This window comes from Sinocyclocheilus rhinocerous, unplaced genomic scaffold (assembly GCF_001515625.1).
Source record: "Sinocyclocheilus rhinocerous isolate Xijiao unplaced genomic scaffold, SAMN03320098_v1.1 scaffold153, whole genome shotgun sequence".
Lineage (NCBI taxonomy): Eukaryota > Metazoa > Chordata > Actinopteri > Cypriniformes > Cyprinidae > Sinocyclocheilus > Sinocyclocheilus rhinocerous.
In genome coordinates, this window is record NW_015660878.1 from 4033213 (window position 1) to 4054712 (window position 21500).

The window sequence follows — 21500 nt, forward strand, 5'->3', positions numbered from 1 at the left end:
AAAAAAACATTTTTATTGTCCTACAAAGCTACATGTTCATTGGGCAAAAATTTTACATTATTTCTTACAATTATTATTTTCTATAGATTTCACAGCCTACCTATTTGATTTCTGCTGAATTCCTAAAGGGATTTGGTACTGGCAATAGATAGAACACCCGTTTTATAATGTATGTAATTAATTATATAATTAATTCAGTTCTCTTCAGTTGCCTTTAGTCATCAGTATACAGTAAAAGTCCAAAGCATTCTGAGAGAACTGATGCTTTTCGAGTCTGTCGTCATAGAAACACATGCAGAAAACAAATTTGTATATGTTCAAATCAAATTATCTGCTGTATGCCTGTAAAACATGGATGAAATGTTCGTCTAACAAATCAGGTAAGAATCTCTTAGTTTAATTTGACTAAATTCAGCTTTATTAAAAATATAACATTGCATTTATATCATAAGCTGCATTTTTTTAAATATCCGATCATCTGAATCATGTTGCCACTTACTAATTTTAAACATGTATTTCTATCAGTATGTTTGATAACTAATTTGTCACACTTAACCACCACTGGCCATCCATTGCCCCACCATTATCTCTGCAGGTGGCTTGTCTTTGCTGGGACATCTGCTCAACTTTAAGACCCAGTGACCAGAGTCATTCCAGGACATACACATGCTATGAGACACAGGACAGAATCTACAGTGCAGATGCCAAGACAATGAATGAAGGACAGAAAGTGGACAACGGTCTGATTCAAAGACAATGAGTTCATCCGATGCATCTCACCCATTTGCTGCAACAATGACACAGCTGATCTGACTGATAGGACGTTGCAGTATGTCTATGGACAGCCGATTATGCATTGACTTCCTCTGTCAGGACAACAACAGAAGGTGACCTCACTAAGAAGGACAAGTGACATTTTGAATGCATAAAGGTAAAAACAGAGACACAAAAAGAAATAAGTAATATAAATCCTTTTATTTGCTTCCCTGAACATTTTTATTTAACTTACTCCTTTACATTTTCAAGGCAACTTGGGAATGCTCAACAAAACCATCATCCATTTTGGCTCAACATATGAAAAATAATCTAAAGGTTATAAAACCAAAAGTAAATGGAACACTTAAAATAAAATTAATCTCCTTTTCTTTCAAAATAACATCTCAGCAAGTCATCTCACTCAGCCTAATGCAAAAATACATCACAGCGGTTAGGTCAGGCGCTTATGTATTTGTGCTTCATTTGTGCAGAACAGTTTAAGACACTTCTCCAGATATACAGTATTTAGAATGAAATAATTCAACTAAGACTATTGAAAGTGTAATTAAGTCAAAAATCAACGACTTTTTCAGGCACAGATAGTCTTATAACATTTTCAACAATCACCATTTAGTCTGGCTCATTGGATCTTAAAGGCACAGTTCACCCAAAAATGCTAACACTGAGCATTTACTCACCCTCGTGTTTTTGCTTTCTTTCCACTGCGAAACACTAAGATATTTCTAATAATTTGTAAGTTTTTGTCCATTTAACGGAAGTCAGTGTGGTCCAAAACAACATTGGACCCCACTGACATTAATTTTATGGACAAAAAAGGGCGAGACATTTACACAGATTTGGAATGACATTAATGTGAGTAAATGATAACAGAATTTTCATTTTTGAGTGAACTATCTCTTTGATGTCTTTAATTACCCTTCATGTTAAGTTGTTTAATCAGCTTATGCAAGTTTAATGTTTTCATTTCATCTGCAGGCTTTATAAATCTGAAGCCTTCACTTGTGCATCTGGATATTAGTAGTAGTAAATCTGTATATGTCATGTAATATATCTTTAAGGTACTGTTCATGCATTGGCATTAGAAGATTCTGTGCAGGTTGAAAATGTTTGGTGCATTTCTTGTAGTGTTCTTTCTTTCTGCCAAGATAAATAAAATTATACATGTATATTAAAACTGCTTTTGAATACCTCAACAGAACTTCTGATGGAGATATTAAAGGAATAATTCACCGAAAAATGAAAATTTGCTGAAAATGTACTCACCCTCAGGTCATCCAAGATGTAAATGTTTCTTCATCAGAACAGATTTGGAGAAATTTAGCATTACATCACTTGCTCACCAATGGATCCTCTGCAGTGAATGGGTGCCGTCAGAATGAGAGTCCAAACAGCTGATAAGAGCATCACAGTAACCTATGTGACTCCAGTCCATCAACCAACATCTTGTAAAGTGAAAAAAGGCTGTGTTTGTAACGAACAAATCCATCAAGATGTTTTTAAACTACAAACTGTTGCTTCTGGCTAAAGATATGATTCATCTATCTATAATATTGCTTTATCCAGTGAAAAAGCCATCTTGTCAGAATCAGAAGAGAAATATGCACAGATCAAGCACTGTTTACAAGTCTAAAACCGTTCTAAACAAATGTGTTTTGATGTGAGAGGGCAAGAGGGAATGAAATTTTTCACTGGAGGAAGTGATTAGGATTATGGACTTGAATTTTAAAGTTAAAATTCCTTAATGGTGGATTTGTTTATTACAAACACAAAGCTTTTAGCTTCACAAGATGGTAATTGATGGACTGGAGGCGTGTGAATTACTTGTGGATTCCTGTGATGTTGTTATCAGCTGTTTGGACTCTCATTCTGACGGCACCCATTCACTGCAGAGGATCCACTGGTGAGCAAGAGATGTAATGCTGAATACATTTCTCTGAATCTGTTCCGATAAAGAATTAAACTCATCTGTATCTTGAATGGCCTGAGGGTGAGTGAATTTTAAGCAAACTTTCATTTTTGGGGGAACTATTCCTTTCAATATTGAGGTTTTTTGACTTCTGATTTTAATAATCAAAGTCAAACTGTTGACCTTTATTTAGAAATAATCATTTAAATGACTATTTCACCAAAATAAATCTGTCATTATTTATCATTTTCTCACTTACATGTTGTTTCAAACCTATGTGACTTTTTCCTTCCATGAAACACAAAAGCTGAATGTTAAAAAATGTTTCAGACGCTCTCTTAAAAGTCTCACAGTTTGAGGGGGAGTAAATAATGACCAAATTTTCATTTTTTGGCTATATTATTCCTTTAATGTCTCCTGCAGGTTCTTTGTGTTGGTTGATCAATCCGATCTAGTAAAGCGTTGTGGTAAACCTCTAGCAAACTTGCCACTTCTGACCTGGCTGGGCTCGCTACAACAAAATCGGTGCTCCCAGCAGTCTGCAGTCTTCTCCAGATGCCCAGAGCGTGAACAATGTGGCTCATAGGACATTGGGTAAATAGAGAGAGCAAAGCAGCATGTTCTGTCCCAGAGCAGGAAAACGTCTGAAAGCCTCCCAGGCATCTGAGAAAATGTTGTACTTGAGGAAGACGCGGTGCTCCAGGCTGGTGGGCAGGCTGACATCTCTGCTCATAATGTAGATGCCGTCGTTGTGCAGCGTGCAGGTGAGGTTTAAGCCAGACTTTGATGTGTTTTCCTTAAGCTGCAACCATTCTCCCGTCTGCACGTTGTAGGACTGTACCGTCAGCATGTCCTCCGTCTGGCTGAGTCTCCGCCGCCCCAGTTCTGCAGGTTCTAGCTCGTGTGTGTAGCCACCCACCAGGTAGATGGTGTCCTCCACTGAGAGCATCTGCTGCTTGCGCACATGAGCCGAACAGGAACGGAACACGGACCATGTGTCTGAGGCGGGGCAGTAACGCAGTACATTGGTGTTCCTATCTGTCAGACATTAGGAGAAAAACACTGAGATGACTGAATCATAAAAGATCATTTTAATGTAGTAATTTAAAGGAAATTGCAGTTGCTTTTCTTCCCTACTAAGATGTATCTACAGTATCTGAGATGAATGGCTTCTCAAATGTAGGACCAGACTTTTGTCCATCAAGAATTGACTGAATCGTTGTTGTTTGCTAATGGTTGTGAGTGACAGGTTGATGGAGACGAGGGATTATTGTCCAACATAAATGACATCCTTTAAAATAAGCACAGTATTCCATAACAAATAAAAATCATCATTTTGAAATTTTTTGGTGCAATTTTTAAGACGTTTTCACTGTCAGACACACAATATATTGGTAGGTTATTGGCTATTTAACAGTTATCGGCCATAATATATAATTATATTATTAGACATAATTTTAATAATCTTTCCCCTGGTTTCACAGACAAGCCTTAAGGCTAGTCCCAGACTAAAATGTAAGTCTGAGCTGTTTCAACTGAAAGAAACTTTATAAAAATATATCAGTGCCTTTGTTTCGTCTCAAGATGCACAGCAGTAATGTTTTTTCTAAGGCATGTTTATAAAAATTATTTAAATGTCCTAATTGAACTATGGCCTAATCCTAGTCTAAACCCTGTCTGTGAAACCAGGCCTTGGAGTGTTAGATGATGGCAACAATTATCTAAAAGTAAAAAAAGGGTAAATGAGAAAGCACAATAAAATATATTAAATATTGGGCGATGCTGTTAAATTAAATAATAATCATTTAATATATTTTATCATAATTTCCCATATTTTTGCTGCTACCTTTGCCATAATCTAATACTCACTCAAAGGTAATTTTGTACCTTTACTAAAATTATGGCAAATAGCGACAATTTTTTTTGTTATGATCACTAACTGCTAAATAACCGTGTAGTAATACAAATTCTACACTATTTTACAACAAGTATATTAAATATGACAAAGTGAATTAAGCATCACAGCATTATAATATACAATATATATCTTTTGTAATGTATATTTATTTATAATGCACAATACATATTGATGTATGGATATGAATATGGATATTCATTTTGTGATTTGATAAAGATTATAATTAATGTTTTAAAGATGAAGTGTTAAATGGAGGAAAATGTAATCTAAATGTTAGAATATCTTAAATAAGAGGATCAGATATCCTACGCTAGTTGATACCGATAAATTAGGGAAAAAAGGAGAAAAAATCTAGTTTAAAAATAAGAGAAACCGGAAAAAAGTTTCATAAGTAAGGTAAGTAAAGACAAGCATTTTTTCTTTGGAAAAACACACAGAGATTAATTAACCACAATATAAGACCAAGAACATAAGAAAGTAATTGTGTGTGTGTATGTGTTGGTGAATGAACCCATCTCTCAGGAAAACACACCTCTAGAGGTATAACCGCCCATGACGTAGATCATGCCCTGACACTCACAGGCAGAGAACTCAGCGAGAGGATCAGGCAGAGACGCCACACACGTCCACCAGTCCTGCTCTGGACTATAACACTCCACCGTACTCAGACAGTGACCTCCAACCGCATACAGCTTCCCACTCACAGCCAGGAGCTTGAAGTTGGATCTGGACACAGAAAGAGCACTTACTTGCACTGGACAAACCACAATAAATGGCCAGATCAAGAGTGAATTGTACCTCTTCTGGTTCAAAGGCGCCACATGGTTCCACTCATTCTTGCAGGGGTTGTAGCAGTGGGCCACAGAGATCTCCTGACTTGTCATTCTGTATCCACCAACAATGAACAAGTAGTTGTCCAGCACAGCAGATCCGTATCCTCGGACATTGATCATGTCCTGAGGAAGATTGTTGGCTAGAGGTTTCCAGCGTTGTTCTAACTCATTATACCTCAACATAGACCAAGGCTCGTCTTGATTTGCCAAGTCCAGACAGGTGTCAGTGAAATCTCCTATTGCAACTAAAGTGGCCGTGCCTTTCATGCGCATATCTCGGACCTGATCCCGCAGAGGAGCTGGCAACATCCTGAACTCCGGCCTGCGCAGCATGGGATGATAATAGCAGCTCATGAATTTCAAACAAGCTTTTCTGAGATCATGCATCCCGTAGACGTCCGAGAGCTTGAAGAGCTCGACGCAGTTCTCCTGCTTGATTTCCGACAGCAGCAGCTTTAAAATGGAAGTGACCTGCAGGAAGGATGCGGTTTCGATCAGGTCCTCCAGAGTCTCGTTGGCCACCTGAACTTTGGAGGTGTTGATGAACTCCAGCACCAGCTCGAGCCCCGGCGCGCTCAGTCCCCGCAGCTGCACCGAGTCCTCCGCTGACTCGCGCATCCCGGAGCTGTACAGCGCGCGGAAGTAATCGCTCTTCTCGATCAGTTTGCTTTTACTCACATTGTACGTTTTGTCATCCATCACGATCTCGATGATCTGCTCGGGGGATGTCATGTCTGCCGTTCTGGGATCAGCGCTTGTTGTTCAGCTGCGATTAGAGACCTGATCCCGCAGAGGAGCTGGCAACATCCTGAACTCCGGCCTGCGCAGCATGGGATGATAATAGCAGCTCATGAATTTCAAACAAGCTTTTCTGAGATCATGCATCCCGTAGACGTCCGAGAGCTTGAAGAGCTCGACGCAGTTCTCCTGCTTGATTTCCGACAGCAGCAGCTTTAAAATGGAAGTGACCTGCAGGAAGGATGCGGTTTCGATCAGGTCCTCCAGAGTCTCGTTGGCCACCTGAACTTTGGAGGTGTTGATGAACTCCAGCACCAGCTCGAGCCCCGGCGCGCTCAGTCCCCGCAGCTGCACCGAGTCCTCCGCTGACTCGCGCATCCCGGAGCTGTACAGCGCGCGGAAGTAATCGCTCTTCTCGATCAGTTTGCTTTTACTCACATTGTACGTTTTGTCATCCATCACGATCTCGATGATCTGCTCGGGGGATGTCATGTCTGCCGTTCTGGGATCAGCGCTTGTTGTTCAGCTGCGATTAGAAGCGCTTGATGCCAAACGCCTATATATGGAAATGTTCAGCGCATTCAGCTCACGTGCATGCATATGTTTCATAAACAAGCACGTCATTTGCAGACGCAAACGCAAACAAACGGATGGTCTACATACACTAAAGGAATAATGCTTTATGGATCAATCTGCCTGTTTAGATATATTTCATTTGGCAGGTTTAATCAGTCAGCTAATTTGCACTTGCGATCCATTTGCACTTATTTCAACGCAGCTCTTATAGAAATCGTTGTTGTAGTTTAAATAATATGGCAGTTTATTGTCGTTTATTACATTCTGCACTTCGGGTTTTCAAATGTAAATCAGTTCCTGTTTTGGTCTTGTGGTTTGTATTGCGTCACGTTGCGTCCTGCTCGTCCCAGTTTTGCGCAGTGGTATGTGTTTTGATATACGTTATATGAAAATGTTAGATTAACGCGTTAGAATAACATATTTTAGGTTGTATAATAGGTTGTTAATATGCATTATAAATGTGTAATTTAACAGATAGTATTCTATAAAGTGATAATCGGTGGCGCTGATATTGCGAATAATGTGCGCATACTTGAGGCGTTTAATACGCTTTTACTGTACCACCTTTGTATTTCCTCCGGAGAGAAACTTGATGTGGTTTTAGGTTTGTAATTTATTATCGCGTTTATAAATTCTATACTTTATATAATGTAGTTGATCAAATGCATTTAATAATTTTTAGCACTTAAAAAAAACTAAGTTTCTCCTTAAGGTGTATATTTCATAAATAGGCGGCCGAAATCGTTTACTCTCTTTTCTGACAGGGTTTATTTTGTCGACACACACAGTTTTAACTCCAATGCTCGGACACAAGAGACATTAATTTTAAGAATCTTTAAGAACATTTATATACTATTCGGTATGGGAGATAAGCCTTTACGAGTGTAAGTGTTGCTTTTGGGTTGAAAGGGGGCATATGTGAATGTTAGTTGGCTCGTAATCAGTGATTTACAGTCATAATAAACAGAATAGATAGAAGTGTGCGTGTAAAAGACTCACGTGTTTTTGTGTGTCCACGCTGTTTTTATATTTCATTCCCTCTCAGACTCGCAAGTGGTGACGTTGAAGGAAGAATAAATGCTTTGTTCAACCGGGTGAACGCCATTCAGAAAAAGAGCGGGCAATTTGATGTGAGTCTGCACGTGTATCTCTTATTTTAAAGCGACAAGCATAAGAGCCAGCTGTGGGCTTAATTTGATAATGTTGTTTTTCAGTTGCTGCTGTGTGTTGGTGAATTTTTTGGAAATTCTCCTGAGGCTGAAGCAGAATGGGAAGCATACAAATCTGGTGCCAAAAAGGGTAAGGTTTCCTTTTAGGTTTAAATAGATTTTTTTTTTATCACACCAAGCACTATACTGAATTAGTTAGTGTTTTCTAATCCCCCAGCACCCATTCACACATACATTCTCGGTGCAGCCAGCCAAGAGACTGTGAAGTATTTCCCAAACTCTGATGGCTGTGAGTTGGCAGAAAACATCACATGTTTGGGTAAGATTGATCTATAACCTTCCATCAGTAGAAGACATAAGTATTTGCAATTTTGTGTTGGCTTGTAGTGTATAAATGTATGTATTGTGAGGCATATATATATATATATATATATATATGTGTATTTATTTATTCATTCATTCAACTTATTTTTTTCTTCGTTTTTGTCGATTGTGGTTCTGGTAGATGTTCTTGATTTGCAAATAAGTGAAAATTAATTTTAAAAAGATAGATCCATAACACAGCCCTGCGTCTTGAAAAAAAAATTCAGCACAATTTCAAAAAACCAATATGAAAATGCTAAATTCAAAAACATAAGTTTTGCAAGCTTTAATGCACTTATAAAAATAACAAAATCAGTCAGATGTTACACTCAAAATGTATCATTTAACTTACAATCTGTAAAGGAGTGAAAAAAATTCAAATACTCCATTGAGTGCATTCAACTTTACATAAGTTTGTAAATGCACAAGCTTTTTTCACTTTTATGTCACTGTTTGGATGTAGTAAAACACTCACAGATGTAGCAAAAACATCTGGGTAATATATGCGTTTTCTTCTGTCACTGGCCAAAATTCTAACCTTGAAGCTCATGATTAGGCATAAAATAATGTCTTGAGAATCATTCATAAATTTAAAAATCTTTGTGGACGTGGTTCTGGTGATTAATACAAAACTACTTCACTTTGCAAGTGGTTGTCAAAAGCAAAAATGATATGAAATGCACATCATATTTTGTAACTGAGAACGTGTGACATGCTAGAGCAAAACGGCCACTATTTTTCCAGTCAGCATCCCAAAATTAGTAAGAAACAAGTATTGGATTTCATTCAGCAAATATGGTGCAGGGTTGTGTAATGCTTAAAAATGAAACTCTCAATTTGAGTTAAACAAGTATGCCTTTTTTTTTTTTGCACAGGTCGAAGAGGCATTTTCACAGGGGCATCGGGGCTTCAGATCGCCTATGTCAGTGGCAGAGAAGCTCAACATGAACCTGCTCCCTCACACTGCTTCACCTCTAAAGACATCACTGCCCTGGTGGCCCCGCTTCTGTCTAACTCCAAATTTCGAGGAGTGGACATTCTCCTGACCTCGCAGTGGCCTCGAGGCGTATGGCAGTATGGAAACAGTCCCGTCAGTGCCTTGTTGGGCTCCTTTAATACATTTGGATCAGTTTTGCAGGAATTTCATGAATGTGTGCTCAAGGGGTCTTTTACCTTCTTGCCCTTTTGTAGGAAACTGATACAAAGTTTTGTGGGGTTTCGTCCATCGCAGATCTCGCCGACAAGCTGAAGCCCCGCTACCATTTTGCGGGACTGGAAGCGGTGCATTATGAGAGGCTGCCTTACAGGTGTGGCATTACAGCATTAGGATATGTTTTGCTTTTCAGATGATATTTGTTTTACAAAATGTGTATGAATTTGCAGGAATCATGTGGTCCTTCAAGAGAATGCTCAGCATGTCAGTAGATTCATCGCTTTGGCAACTGTCAACAATCCTACCAAAAAGAAGGTGTGCGTTTTTTGTTTTTTTTGGTAAAGTTTTACTTATTATTGTAATTTTGTGTTTTTGTCATTTTTATTAGTTTTGGTTGTATTAAATGTGTCTTTTTTGTTTTTAATTTTAGAAGTTATTTTCTTTTAGTTGCTATATTTAATTTCAGCTCTATTTCAAATGATTTTTTAAAAAAGTTTTAGTTAATAATAGCATTGCTTAAATGTAATTTTAAAAACATTAATTCATTAACACAAGTTTAATGTTTAGCAAATCTCAGAATTAACATCTATATTTTATACTGCGTATTATAATATTATCATAGCTGAATTCACTTGTAGCATTGATTTTTAGTTTTTAGTGTTTCATTTTTAAATTTTAGAGGAAATCGAATTTTAATATAAGCCTTAACATGAAACTAATTACTAGAGAGAATGAATTTGTGGTTTAACTGTAAAGTTGATCTTCTCTTATAGTATTTGTATGCGTTCAACATTGTCCCGATGAAAAACATGGATCCTGCAGAGTTAGTCAAGCAGCCTCAGGATGTCACAGAAAATCCCTACAGGAAACCTATGAAAGATGGGAAGAAAGAAAAACCGCCACCCTCTATGACAGGCACAGAGGTTTGTGTGTGCAGTTTTTACTTGCATATAGTTAATATATGCAAGTATATTAGGTTGGAGTCAGTGAGATTTTTTTTTTTTTTTAGTTTTTAAAGAAATCTCTTATGTTTACCAAGGCTGTATTTATTTGATCAAAAATAGAGAAATTTTGTGAAAAAAATATTATAATTTAAAATAACTGTTTTCTATTAGAATATATTTTAAAATGTCATTTATTTCTGTGATGGCATTCCATGGCACTCCAGTCTTCAGTGTCACATTATCCTTCAGAAATCATTCTGATATGCTGATTTGCTGCTCAAAAAAACTTTTATTATTATCAGTTTTTGTGGAAAAGCATGATGCCTTTTTTTTCAGGATTTATTTGATGAAAAGAAAGTTCAAAAGAACTATGTATGGCACTAATAGCCTCAAGCGCAATGCACCAACATATAGCGCTGTTGCACTTTGGGTCCCGGCTTGTGGACCTTTCTTGATTCCATCCCCCCCTCTATTTCTCTCCTGTCTCATATACTGTCCTTTCATAATAAAAAGGCAAATACGCCAAAAATAAATTTTAAAAACAAGAACAGTATGTATTTGAATGGAAATCTGTTAAAACATTATTATTGTCTTTACTGTCACTTTTGAGTAATTCAGTGCATCCTTGCTTTTTTTTTAAAAAAAAAAGAAGGCTCTTTCGTAGTGTACCTTATTTCAGTGAAAAGATCATTTGAACTTTTTTTTCAGGAGGAACCAGCATCCCAGTTCTTTTTTGATCTGGGCCAGAATAAACCACAGCACCAGCAGCGTCACGGCAGGAAGAGACAAACAGACGGAGACAGACCTAATTATCCCAAACAGCCCCGAAGACCCCGTGAGTCCATTCACCTGCAGTCTTTCCACTCTAATGGAGTGGAAAGACATCAGTCTAATGCATCAAACTGGGCTGTTTTTATTACCTTATGTAGAAATATTCAGCATAACATATTTCAAGCCTTGATTTCTTCTCTCCCTACAGCACAGCCCACTGGACCCTGTTGGTTCTGCCTTGCGAGTCCAGAAGTCGAGAAGCACTTGGTCATAAGCATCGGAACACATGTGAGTCCACAAAATATGTATTCTCTAGCCCAACGTCACTTTAGAAAGCTTTAAAAATAAAAAAAATATACCAACTGATAAGTTATTGGTCAATTTTGCTGTCTTTTTACCATTATGCTTTAACTTAACTAATCTGTTTCCAGTGTTACATGGCTCTTGCTAAGGGTAGTCTTACTCCTGACCATGTTCTCCTGCTGCCCATCGGACATTACCAGTCAGTGGTGGATTTGGCATCGGAGGTGGTTGAAGAGATGGAAAAATACAAGAGTGCCATCAAGAAGTTCTGTAAAAGCAGAGCCCAGCGGTGCATCATGTTTGAGAGGAACTACCGCAGCCAGCACCTTCAACTACAGGTCCATACTAAATTTTGTCTGATTCATAATGCGATTGTGGCGTCTGCCTGAATGGACTGAACTTTACAGATCCCAGGTCAGTCTAAGCAGCACCACATATATGAAAAAGAAAGTCTGGTAAACTGATAGCAGCGTGAAGGGTGTGAGAGACGCCCAGCCCTCCACCAATCACAGACTTCAACATCATTTCATCAGTTTAAGTCTGAGCGGATAGACAGTCTGTCTGCACTGGCGAATAACCATTTCTGAGGGATGTGCTCCCAGTGATGACCAAATACATGATTTCCCGAAGACCTCCTTATGAGAAAGCAATGCATAATTGGTTTAACGGAAACTTCATTTGTCGTCCTCAGGTAGTGCCGGTGCCCATGGAGAAGTGCAGTACAGAAGACATCAAGGAGGCGTTCATGACACAAGCTGAAGAGCAGCAGATAGAACTGATGGAGATTCCAGCTCATACAGACCTCAAACAGGTACATGCCATCTGTGTCCATCTCAGACTGAACACACAAAAAAAATTGTCAGCTGTGGTTGAGTACACTTTTTTTTTTTTTCTCTAGGACTTAATGTTCATGTATACTTGTGTTTATTTTTTATAAATATGCATTTGTTTGTTGTTTTTGTGGTCTAAGCTAAAAACACATTCAAAATTCACAAGGCACCTTGAAATCACATCTGAATGTAATCTAAAATAGAATTTAAAAATTAAATACATTTAAATGTTTTGAAAGGCTAGACTGGATTTCAAGCATTTATTTTTCATTAGGGATGCACCGATACCGATACTGGTATCGGTATCGGGCCCGATACTGGCCTCCTGTACTCGTACTCGTACTCGTTAAAATGCCCCGATACCAAACGCCGATACCACACAGCATGTGATAAGCGCTTTTTGTCAGTTGGGTTTGTGCTCTCTTGTTAAGTGCTGTCAGATTACACTCATTTTCACTCTCTCTGATATACTGATCAATGTAACATTATCTATGAAGTGAATGAGAAAGCAAATCATGAGGAGACCAAGAGGATCTGTTTTGCACTGTGACTAACTGTAATATCCCCCATTACAGATTGCTCCTCCGGGAACGCCCTACTTTTATGTGGAGCTGGATATGGGCGAGAAGCTGTTTTATCGCATCAAGAAAAATTTCCCTTTGCAGTTTGGCAGGTAATTGTTACACAGACAGTTCATCACCATGAGTTATAAATATTTGAATGTTTATGACCTGTCTGTAAAAACGTGCTTTGCATAAGTGCCTATACATTCTGTATATATGTGTTTGGCCTCAGGGAAGTGTTAGCGAGCGAGGCGCTGTTGAACATCCCCATGCGTGCCGACTGGAGAGAGTGCAAATGTACAAAAGAGGAGGAAGAGGATCAGGCCAAACAAATGCGCTCTGACTTTGAGCCCTTCGACTTCGCACTCGACGACTGAGCAACGTTTCAGATACATCTGACTTGATCCCTTCACGTTAATGAACTCAGTGTGTCAACTGTTTATTTTATCATTTTATGCTTTTTAAATTTTGCACCATATACATTTTCCTCTTCCTTTCATTTGCAAACAGTTAGGAAATGGCTGTTGTCACAGTGGTCTTTCAAAAGATAACTTTTTGGTGATGTGTCTCATCTGTTATATACAATTAAGTGTGGAATTTTGTTGTGACTCATAATTAAAGTCATTTTTCAGTTTTGTAAAATCTGCATTTCTCTTTTGTAGTAACAGTGTGGTGTACGTCCTCTGCTTGTTTTGATGTCCTTTTGAGATTTTACTGATGTTTGTACTTGTGCTAAAGTACACAAACAACCCATGTCATCTCATAGCCTACAAAAGAAGACACTAAGGAAACAAAATAGTTACGGAAATTAACTATTAATTATGGATTGTTGAATATCCATTTTTATATAATACGATAAATATTATTTACTCTAAATATTAAAGTAATATTTATTACTTTACTGTAGAAGAAAGCAGATATAACCCAAGTGCCATTATTTGCTTACAAAGTTAAAAGTTATGACCATTACAAGGTAGTGCCTTACAACGGCAGTTACATCGTTTTAGTAAATAATTATAAATGGTAAGAATAATGTGTAACCTAACTACTCACGTATTATTTATAAATGTCACTAAAATGAATTATAAAGTGAAACTTTCCGCGTTTGCTCGAATATTAAGGCGAATTTTCGTTGTGTGAGCAGAGATTATGATAACGTAGTAGTTAAAGACTTTTATTGTTTTTTATTTATTTAATTCACATCGCAAACTAATATGTAAAACACACTATTTAAATACTTATAAATGGAATAAAATTATCTGTACTTAAAATACACGAAATGTATTTACAACGATTCTAGTTTAAGGGGTCGGGGACTTTTGTTATGTTCAGAAAGCGGAAGTGCTGCAGGAGGCACTGAAGTCACGTGAGGAGTTATTTTCACAACGATGCATTTGTTGCACAGTCCTGACCTTTTTAGCACATTTAAAGCGTAGAAATCTGTGTATCTGTGACAGTTAAAAAGCAAACGAGTTGTTGACATGGATGAGGACGGATTGCCCATCGTGGGATCGGGAGTAGATCTTACAAAGGTAAGTTTAACATTGCAACATCAGCTGCTGCTCACATGATCGTCTGACATATATAATAGTGATCATTACACTTTCTTTCTTAAGGTTCCAGCCATTCAACAACGAAGAATCGTCGCTTTCCTCAACCAGTTCATCGTCCACACCGTCAGGTTCCTGAACCGATTTTCCACAGTATGTGAGGAGGTATGTTCACCTGTCAACACATCATTCCCCTCTACCTTAACTTATATATTTCCTGAAAGTGTAAATGGCCTGAAGATTTTTCTTTTCTTTTCCAGAAACTAGCAACAGTATCATTACGAATCCAACAGATTGAGACCACACTAAGCATTTTGGAAGCAAAGGTAAATCAAGGCAGGGTTTTTTAGGGGCCTCGGTGGAGTGCTAGGGGTCAGTGGGAGAAAAAGTGTAAATAATTAACAACAAAAGAATTATAATTTAATTAATAAAAATGAATGAGTAGGTAATATTTAAAAATAAAAAAAATTTAATGCAGCACTAGCAGTATAGTATAATAATAATAAAAAAGTAGAACAAATGTAATACAGTAGCTCAATAGAAACCACTATTTTAGGCTTATCCTGGTTGAACTGGTTAAAAAATATGTTGTATACATTTGCAGTTAGCTTCTATTCCTGGTTTGGAAGATGTCACAGTGGATGGAGTGAGATCATCTACAGAGACAAACGGTCCTGCTGCGGCTGGCAGTCATGCCACGGGCCCCACTTTAGGTCCCCCTGTTGAGGTAACATTTATTCATGTCATTGTCATAATTCATTTATCCCACTGCGTATTGAGGTATTTATAGCCATAATGGCAAATATTTGGTGTTAATACACAGTCTTTGTCCATTCAGGCATCTCAGCAAGTACAAGTGGCCCCTCAGGAGCCGAAAGCAGAGGCCCCAGCGGAAAATGTGATGACTGTAGCCAAGGACCCGCGATATGCCAGATACCTGAAAATGGTGCAAGTGGTATGTGTTTTTGGTAATGAAAAATGAAAATATGCTGACAAGTTACTCACCCTCAGGCCATCCAAGGTGATGTGCTTGTTTCTTCGTAGGAAAGAGATTTGGAGAAATTTAGCATTACATCATGCTCACCAATCACTCTGCAGTGAATGGGTGCCGTCGGAATGAGAGGCCAAACAGGTAATACAAACATCACAATAATCCTCAAGTTCATCAGTTAATTTCTTGTGAAGTGAAAACGGCATGTTTGTAATAAACACATTCATCACTAAGATATTTTAACTTTAATCCATCACTTCTGGGCAGAATAACGGTCCATAATTTATAATAATGCTACCTGCATTACTTAAAAAGTACTTGTGGATTATTGTGACATTTTTATCAGTTGTTTGGACTCTCTTTCTGACGGCACCCATTCACTGCAGAACTTCCATTGGTGAGCAAGTCACATAATGCTAAACTTCTCCAAATCTGTTTTGATGAAGAAATAAACTCATCTCCATCTTGGATGTCAATTTTTAGGAAATTTCCATTTTTGGGTGAACATCTTCCTTTAAAATTAAATCATAACCTGAGTTTCATCATTAACAAACTCACATTTTGTCTAGTCATGACTAACGTGGAAAGTTCATGTATATGCCAATATTTTGCTCCTTCGCTCAGGGTGTTCCAGTCATGGCCATTAAAAATAAGATGGTAATGGAGGGTTTGGACCCTGGTTTGCTAGAGTAAGTGTAAACAACAATAAAAATATTATGCACTATTTATGCATGTGTATAGTCACTATATGTATGACAATGAAGTGTTTATATTGTAGCTAATAGATTTCTTGCATTTCCCTTTAGTACTCCTGATGCACCTGTTCCAGATGAAGGCAAAAAAGGATTGGAAGAGCAAGATGATGACAGCTCAGGCAGCGAATCATCTTTCAGCGATTGATCAGCTCCGCCCCTCATGGCTAATGAGCGTTTTGTTGGATTTGTGTTGAGCCTTGCTCATCTCAAAGGAGGGTAAATGCACTTGAATGTCCTTACAGAGGACAGACACTTAGTGATGGCACTAAGTTTGTTTTACATCTCAGAGACGGCATACTTGACATCTATAGTGATGGTTTCTGAGGGCACTTGCTCACTAGGTGAGATTGCTAATGATTGTGATGATAATTGGTCAATTTAAGTCTAAGTGCTACTTTCATGTGAATTGTCATGCATATCTCATCTCTTGCCTGACATGTACATGTTAAATGCCTAGTATGTACATCTAATAACAATAAAAAGATGCAGTGAGTGTTTTTATGAAGTAGATTTTTATGAAATCAGCCTTGTAAATCTGTTCATAAATTGAATGTAGCTGAGTAATTTTTTTTTTATGTTTGTAAATTTAGCTTTAGTTGCAACGATCTTAAACTGACTTTGAATCACAGTAATTTCAATAACAAAAATGACTATGTGTTAGATTTTGTTAAGTTTCTAATAATACTTATTGTGTTGCACAGTCAATACAGATTTGCTTATATTGTCTTTTCCAAATCTAACTTATTAAAAGTTGTTATATCTGAGTTCAGTGAAATTAAGTTACTTTAAAACCTACACTACCATTCAAAGTATGGGATTGGTAAGATTTTTATTTTATTTTTGAAAGAAGTCTCTTATGCTCACCAAGGCTGCATTTATTTGGTCAAAAATACAGTAAAACCAGTAATATTGCGAAATATTATTACAATTTTAAATGAGTGTTTTCTATTTGAATGTATTTTAAAATGTAATTTATTCTTGTGATGTAAAGCTGAATTTACAGCAGCCATTATTCCAGTCTTCAGTGTCACATGATCCTTCAGAAATCTGTGTGTGAGTGTGAGTGTGTGTGTGTGTGTGTGTGTGTGTGTGAGCGAATATGAAGTTTAAAAGAACAGCATTTATTTGAAAAAGAAATAGTTTGTAACTGACACAACCTCTGAATGGTAGTGTATGCTGTTATTCCTATCATTACAAATATTAAAGCAATCACTTTTCTTTAGTCATGCACATCATCATCATGTGTTTTTATTTCACAATTACAAAGTCAGACACATTGTGCAAGCATGGACTTTTTTCAAATTCCACTTCATAAAGTGCAAGATTAAAACACACCTGTTGCTCACTTTCAGCTGCACTGAATTTTCGGAATGATTGTGGAGTAAAACAACATAAAGCAAGAAGTTCAAACTATAACCAAAGATTGATTTGACAGTAATGCGAATAAGAATTTGCTCAACTATTCTGTCTTGGCTGATCATAAATGCTTTCTAAAATAAGAATCAATATGAAGCAGCTTTATAAATTGTTTGGCATCAAGTAGTTAGATTACATTTCAAGTACATGTTTATGCCCTTTTTCTAGAACAAGATACAAGCTACAAAAAGATACACTGCCAATGATTACACCGTACTTTAGCAGATCTTTCAACATGAAAAAGGTAGTAAGTTGTATAAAAATACAATTCTAAAATGCACAAAAACAGTGAAACATTCTGTAACGGTATGATGTCAAGGTCATGAATACTCTATTAAATTAACAGTCAGTTTCAGTGTGAATTGCTGTAAAAAGAAATAAAAGAAACGTTAATATGATCTTGGAGGCACTAAAAGGAATCCGAATTAATATAATTCTGATTTGGAACAATGTGAAAAAAGCTGGGGGTCAGTTTAAAAATTTTTTTTTTTTAATGGTTTTGAAAGAAGTCTATTTTGCTTACAAGGGCTGTGTTTATGTGATACAGTAAAATTGAAAATATTCTAAAATGGCATTTATTCCTGTGATGGCAACGCTGAATTTTCAGCAGCCATTACTCCAGTCTTCAATGTCACATGATCCTTTGAAAATTTTTCAGTATTTTTTTGATAAATAGAAAGTTCAAAAGAACAGTATTTACTTGAAACTTATTATAAATGTATTTACTGTCCCTTTTGATTAGTTGATTAGTTTCACTTTCGATGAATGCATCTATGCAGAATAGAAGTATTCGTTTTTAATTAAAAATGACTGACCCCAAACTTTTGAATAATAGTGTAAGTCTAATTTTAAATACTCACCTGGAACTCTCTGATGTATGTTAAAAAGAAGAAGACAAAACTGAAAGTAGTGATCCATTCACATGCGACACTCACTATATGAAGTGTGTAGTCCTTTAGAAGCAGGAAAACAAGACAAGCAACTTTAAACATTCAGCAATACATTTTTGCTACAATTTAAGCACTGGAATGTGTGGTTAGTGACATGAACTGTACCTTATCATTGGTGTCCCAGTGAAGTTGGCTTGTTCCGACAGGAATTGCACAAAAAATTGCTGGAATAAGGCGTTAAAGACAATCTGTTTGATCTGAAATATAAACAGCGCATGTCTTTACATGGAAAATCAGCATGCTGTGTGGATTTGAATGACCAGCCATGTAAGCAGATGCCAGTTTACACTAGCAAAACTACATTCAGAATGTCAACCAATAGCACATATTGTACCGCTGAGAAAGGATACTGGGTATTACAGCTAGAGCAGCCAGTCCAGCGAAGAACACACGGAAATGGCAAATGGACTTAGAGCATCCATAAGGAAGACCTTGGTACGATATCACACTCTGAATGACAGCATATGTAACCCCAGATAAGAAAAAGAGTAAAGCACCGAAATCATGGACTGGCATCACCGTCGTCTCCTAGAACACAACAACATACATGAGCACCATTAAAGAGAGAGTTATCATTTACTCCCCTCATTTCATTCCAAACCTGTATGACTTTCTTTCTTCTGTGAAACACGAGGAGATATTTTGTTTTCATCTGTTCAGTGAAAGTCAGTGGGGTCCAAAGCAGTTTAGGATCTCAACGACTTTCATTATATGGATAATAACACACTAGGACATTTTTTGAAATAGCTTTTTTTGGAATGACAAAGGTAAATAAATTGAGTAAAAAAGTGAGTAAAAAGTTCTTGGTTGAACTAGATATACCTGAAATGTAGCCACCAAACACATGCCGACACAAGAGACGATGCCAAAAGCAAAAGAAACCTTGTTCAGACAAGGGGACACGGCGCCGGTTCTCTCATGGACTCTCTCCACAAATTTATATTCAGCATACATAGTAGCAAAGGCTGGGAAACAATTGATTTTACTGATTAAAACTACAGTGGAAATTGCTGTGCAATACAGTAAAGAATATTCACTCATGCATTTAAACAGAATACAACTGCTTTAAGCAGGATAATGCACTGAAAATATAGGTTAAAAATTAATTCAGTAGAGTTGCCATGATGGTTGTTGCACTGATAACCTGTGATTTGGCATTAAGTTTCATTTCTGCAGTTGTTTTGAGGTTTTAGTTGTGGTGCTGTATTATAACACACTGAACTCCAGCTGTGTCACGGATGGGAAAAAAATATGTTTTCGTTTTCAGCAGAAAGAGAAGTGAGACCCGAATGAGTGCTATTCCACTGTTACTAAAGAAAAGTACACTCGAGACATTCCCACTGCTTTCCTCTCACATGTCAAAACCAAGCTGTTTGCGGCTGACTTCACGTTGTGCAATTTCCCATAGGTTGTGACACAGATAGCCTAATCGTAAGGAGTTTCCTGAAGCTGCTGGTGGGGGATTTGCACTTTCTGAAGTATGAGCTGGAAATCAAATCAAACTGAAATCAAATGACTGGTTGTTAGTCATACCTGCAAAGGCATTTATTGTCGACATGAATCCAAACACACAGCTCTCAGGTGGAGTGGCCCCTGTATCACTTTTCAGAGACATTCACAGAAATAATAAAAAAGAACATTCATATTTGTGAAGCAATTCAGAAACATTTAATCATAAACTTGCAATATTTTATATTTAAACACACACAAGTTCCACAGTCTACTGAATGACAATAAAAGTGAAGCCTCACCATTACAATACATTAATATGACTTTGACTTAAAAATATTTATTATTAATTAGTATTGGGTGTTATCATTGTTATATATATAAAATTACATAGGCTATGACACTATTTAATATACACATTATATAATATAATATAATATAATATAATATTATATTATATTATAGTCTTTAAAGAGTTTGTCCTGTTTCCTGCACTGAATACTGATTTTGAACTCGAGCCAACATACAACTTTTGAGTAGAAAACGAAACTAAACGAACTGTCTGCAAAAACTTTTTTCAAATTCTTAAATCTAGCAGCTGTATATAAATGCCCGTTTAAACATAGTCTTGTTACTATATTATAACTTTATAGGCTATTATAAGCTATTTCTGGTTTATGTTATTTTAAAAGTTGTGAATTTGTATAGTCCAGATGTGTAGCCAAACTAAAATCAAGCTCAAGATAAAAAGACGAGTGACATACCTAATGTAAGGAAGGATAACATCAACATCTCGTCGAACTAAAGCGATGATGTAAGATATAATGAACGTACTCGATGACCAGATTACCAGAAAAGTAGGTAAAAAGCACATTCCTTGCATGAACCAAAACATCTCTCCTGAGGGCTGGGTGTAAGCGGTGCATCACCATTCACGGAGACAAAAGCAAAGTGGACAGCAGAGATCAGACATTAAGACACAGATACTTCACTGAACACATACTGTATGAACAATAACTCGACGTTTATTACTCTATCTATAGTGTCACGTGTTCACTGGGAATCTTTCTCTTCCTCATTGTTTTACCCATATACTATTACCACCAGCACATGTGAACAACGCACAGAGCCTTTCTTTCTTTCTTTCTTTCTTTCTTTCACTGCATAATTACATTTGAGATAAATCTCACTGTTCACTTTACATTTTTTACATGCATGAAAAAAAACTTTGTCTTGATAAGTAATGAATTGTATTTCAGCTATTTGTCAGCTATTTGCAGATTAATTTTGAAAGCAGGCATTACAATATTTTTGACCAAGATATCTTTAAATGGCTACTAAACACAGAAAAGAAAAGAGAGCATTAAATTATTATTATGCCTACTTTCTGTTCACAACACAACACACACAATTTTAAACAGTTTTATAAATGTAAATATTTATTTTTTTAAAACACTTTATAGTTTTTAAATAATATATATTTAAAATTTGTATAAAATATGAAATGGATTGTTAAATAAACATTCTCTCCGATGGTGTATGATA

At 36.8% G+C, this 21500-nt stretch overlaps 4 protein-coding genes across 5 annotated transcripts; 2 read left to right on the top strand and 2 right to left on the bottom strand.

Annotated features, from left to right (window-relative positions):
• Nucleotides 1-2976: 2976 nt before the first annotated feature.
• Nucleotides 2977-6199, bottom strand: LOC107725659 (kelch-like family, member 42). The gene is made up of 3 exons (XM_016535007.1): nt 5400-6199; nt 5134-5327; nt 2977-3721 (listed from the first exon to the last, which is right to left on the bottom strand). Exons 1-3 carry the CDS (start codon nt 6164-6166, stop codon nt 3264-3266), a joined length of 1419 nt encoding a protein of 472 aa, XP_016390493.1. The 5' UTR covers nt 6167-6199; the 3' UTR covers nt 2977-3263.
• A 200-nt stretch (nt 6200-6399) lies between these two features.
• Nucleotides 6400-13398, top strand: LOC107725658 (CWF19-like protein 1). Of its 2 annotated transcripts, none has more exons than XM_016535005.1 (14): nt 6400-6574; nt 7794-7878; nt 7963-8047; nt 8135-8236; nt 9156-9370; nt 9472-9587; nt 9664-9748; nt 10207-10356; nt 11086-11212; nt 11357-11436; nt 11580-11789; nt 12143-12262; nt 12857-12954; nt 13077-13398. In XM_016535005.1, exons 1-14 carry the CDS (start codon nt 6474-6476, stop codon nt 13219-13221), a joined length of 1719 nt encoding a protein of 572 aa, XP_016390491.1. In that variant the 5' UTR covers nt 6400-6473; the 3' UTR covers nt 13222-13398. The 2 variants fall into 2 exon arrangements, with proteins under 2 accessions (XP_016390491.1, XP_016390492.1); XM_016535006.1 differs by lacking the exon at nt 6400-6574 and adding an exon at nt 7389-7632.
• Nucleotides 13399-14181: 783 nt separating this feature from the next.
• Nucleotides 14182-16761, top strand: LOC107725528 (WASH complex subunit 3). Its single transcript, XM_016534805.1, has 7 exons — nt 14182-14376; nt 14461-14559; nt 14655-14720; nt 14999-15121; nt 15233-15349; nt 16010-16074; nt 16192-16761. The coding sequence occupies exons 1-7, from the start codon at nt 14326-14328 to the stop codon at nt 16283-16285; spliced, it is 615 nt and encodes a 204-aa protein (XP_016390291.1). The 5' UTR covers nt 14182-14325; the 3' UTR covers nt 16286-16761.
• Nucleotides 16762-17370: 609 nt separating this feature from the next.
• Nucleotides 17371-20962, bottom strand: LOC107725538 (DNA damage-regulated autophagy modulator protein 1-like). Its single transcript, XM_016534814.1, has 7 exons — nt 20720-20962; nt 20040-20107; nt 19329-19471; nt 18857-19034; nt 18612-18670; nt 18417-18509; nt 17371-17921 (listed from the first exon to the last, which is right to left on the bottom strand). Exons 1-7 carry the CDS (start codon nt 20848-20850, stop codon nt 17877-17879), a joined length of 717 nt encoding a protein of 238 aa, XP_016390300.1. The 5' UTR covers nt 20851-20962; the 3' UTR covers nt 17371-17876.
• Nucleotides 20963-21500: the final 538 nt, after the last annotated feature.

Coding starts and splice junctions, on each gene's coding strand:
- LOC107725659 (XM_016535007.1), bottom strand. CDS start 6,166: ATGACATCCCCCGAGCAGATCATCGAGATCGTGATGGATGACAAAACG. Junction 5,328..5,399: donor GCGCCTTTGAACCAGAAGAG/GTACAATTCACT, acceptor TTCTGTGTCCAG/ATCCAACTTCAAGCTCCTGG. Junction 3,722..5,133: donor GGGCGGTTATACCTCTAGAG/GTGTGTTTTCCT, acceptor AATGTCTGACAG/ATAGGAACACCAATGTACTG.
- LOC107725658 (XM_016535005.1), top strand. CDS start 6,474: ATGAACTCCAGCACCAGCTCGAGCCCCGGCGCGCTCAGTCCCCGCAGC. Junction 9,749..10,206: donor ACAATCCTACCAAAAAGAAG/GTGTGCGTTTTT, acceptor CTTCTCTTATAG/TATTTGTATGCGTTCAACAT. Junction 11,790..12,142: donor GCCAGCACCTTCAACTACAG/GTCCATACTAAA, acceptor TGTCGTCCTCAG/GTAGTGCCGGTGCCCATGGA.
- LOC107725528 (XM_016534805.1), top strand. CDS start 14,326: ATGGATGAGGACGGATTGCCCATCGTGGGATCGGGAGTAGATCTTACA. Junction 14,560..14,654: donor TTTCCACAGTATGTGAGGAG/GTATGTTCACCT, acceptor TTTCTTTTCCAG/AAACTAGCAACAGTATCATT. Junction 15,122..15,232: donor CTTTAGGTCCCCCTGTTGAG/GTAACATTTATT, acceptor TTGTCCATTCAG/GCATCTCAGCAAGTACAAGT.
- LOC107725538 (XM_016534814.1), bottom strand. CDS start 20,850: ATGTTTTGGTTCATGCAAGGAATGTGCTTTTTACCTACTTTTCTGGTA. Junction 20,108..20,719: donor GTTATCCTTCCTTACATTAG/GTATGTCACTCG, acceptor GTCTCTGAAAAG/TGATACAGGGGCCACTCCAC. Junction 17,922..18,416: donor CATACATCAGAGAGTTCCAG/GTGAGTATTTAA, acceptor TTCTTTTTACAG/CAATTCACACTGAAACTGAC.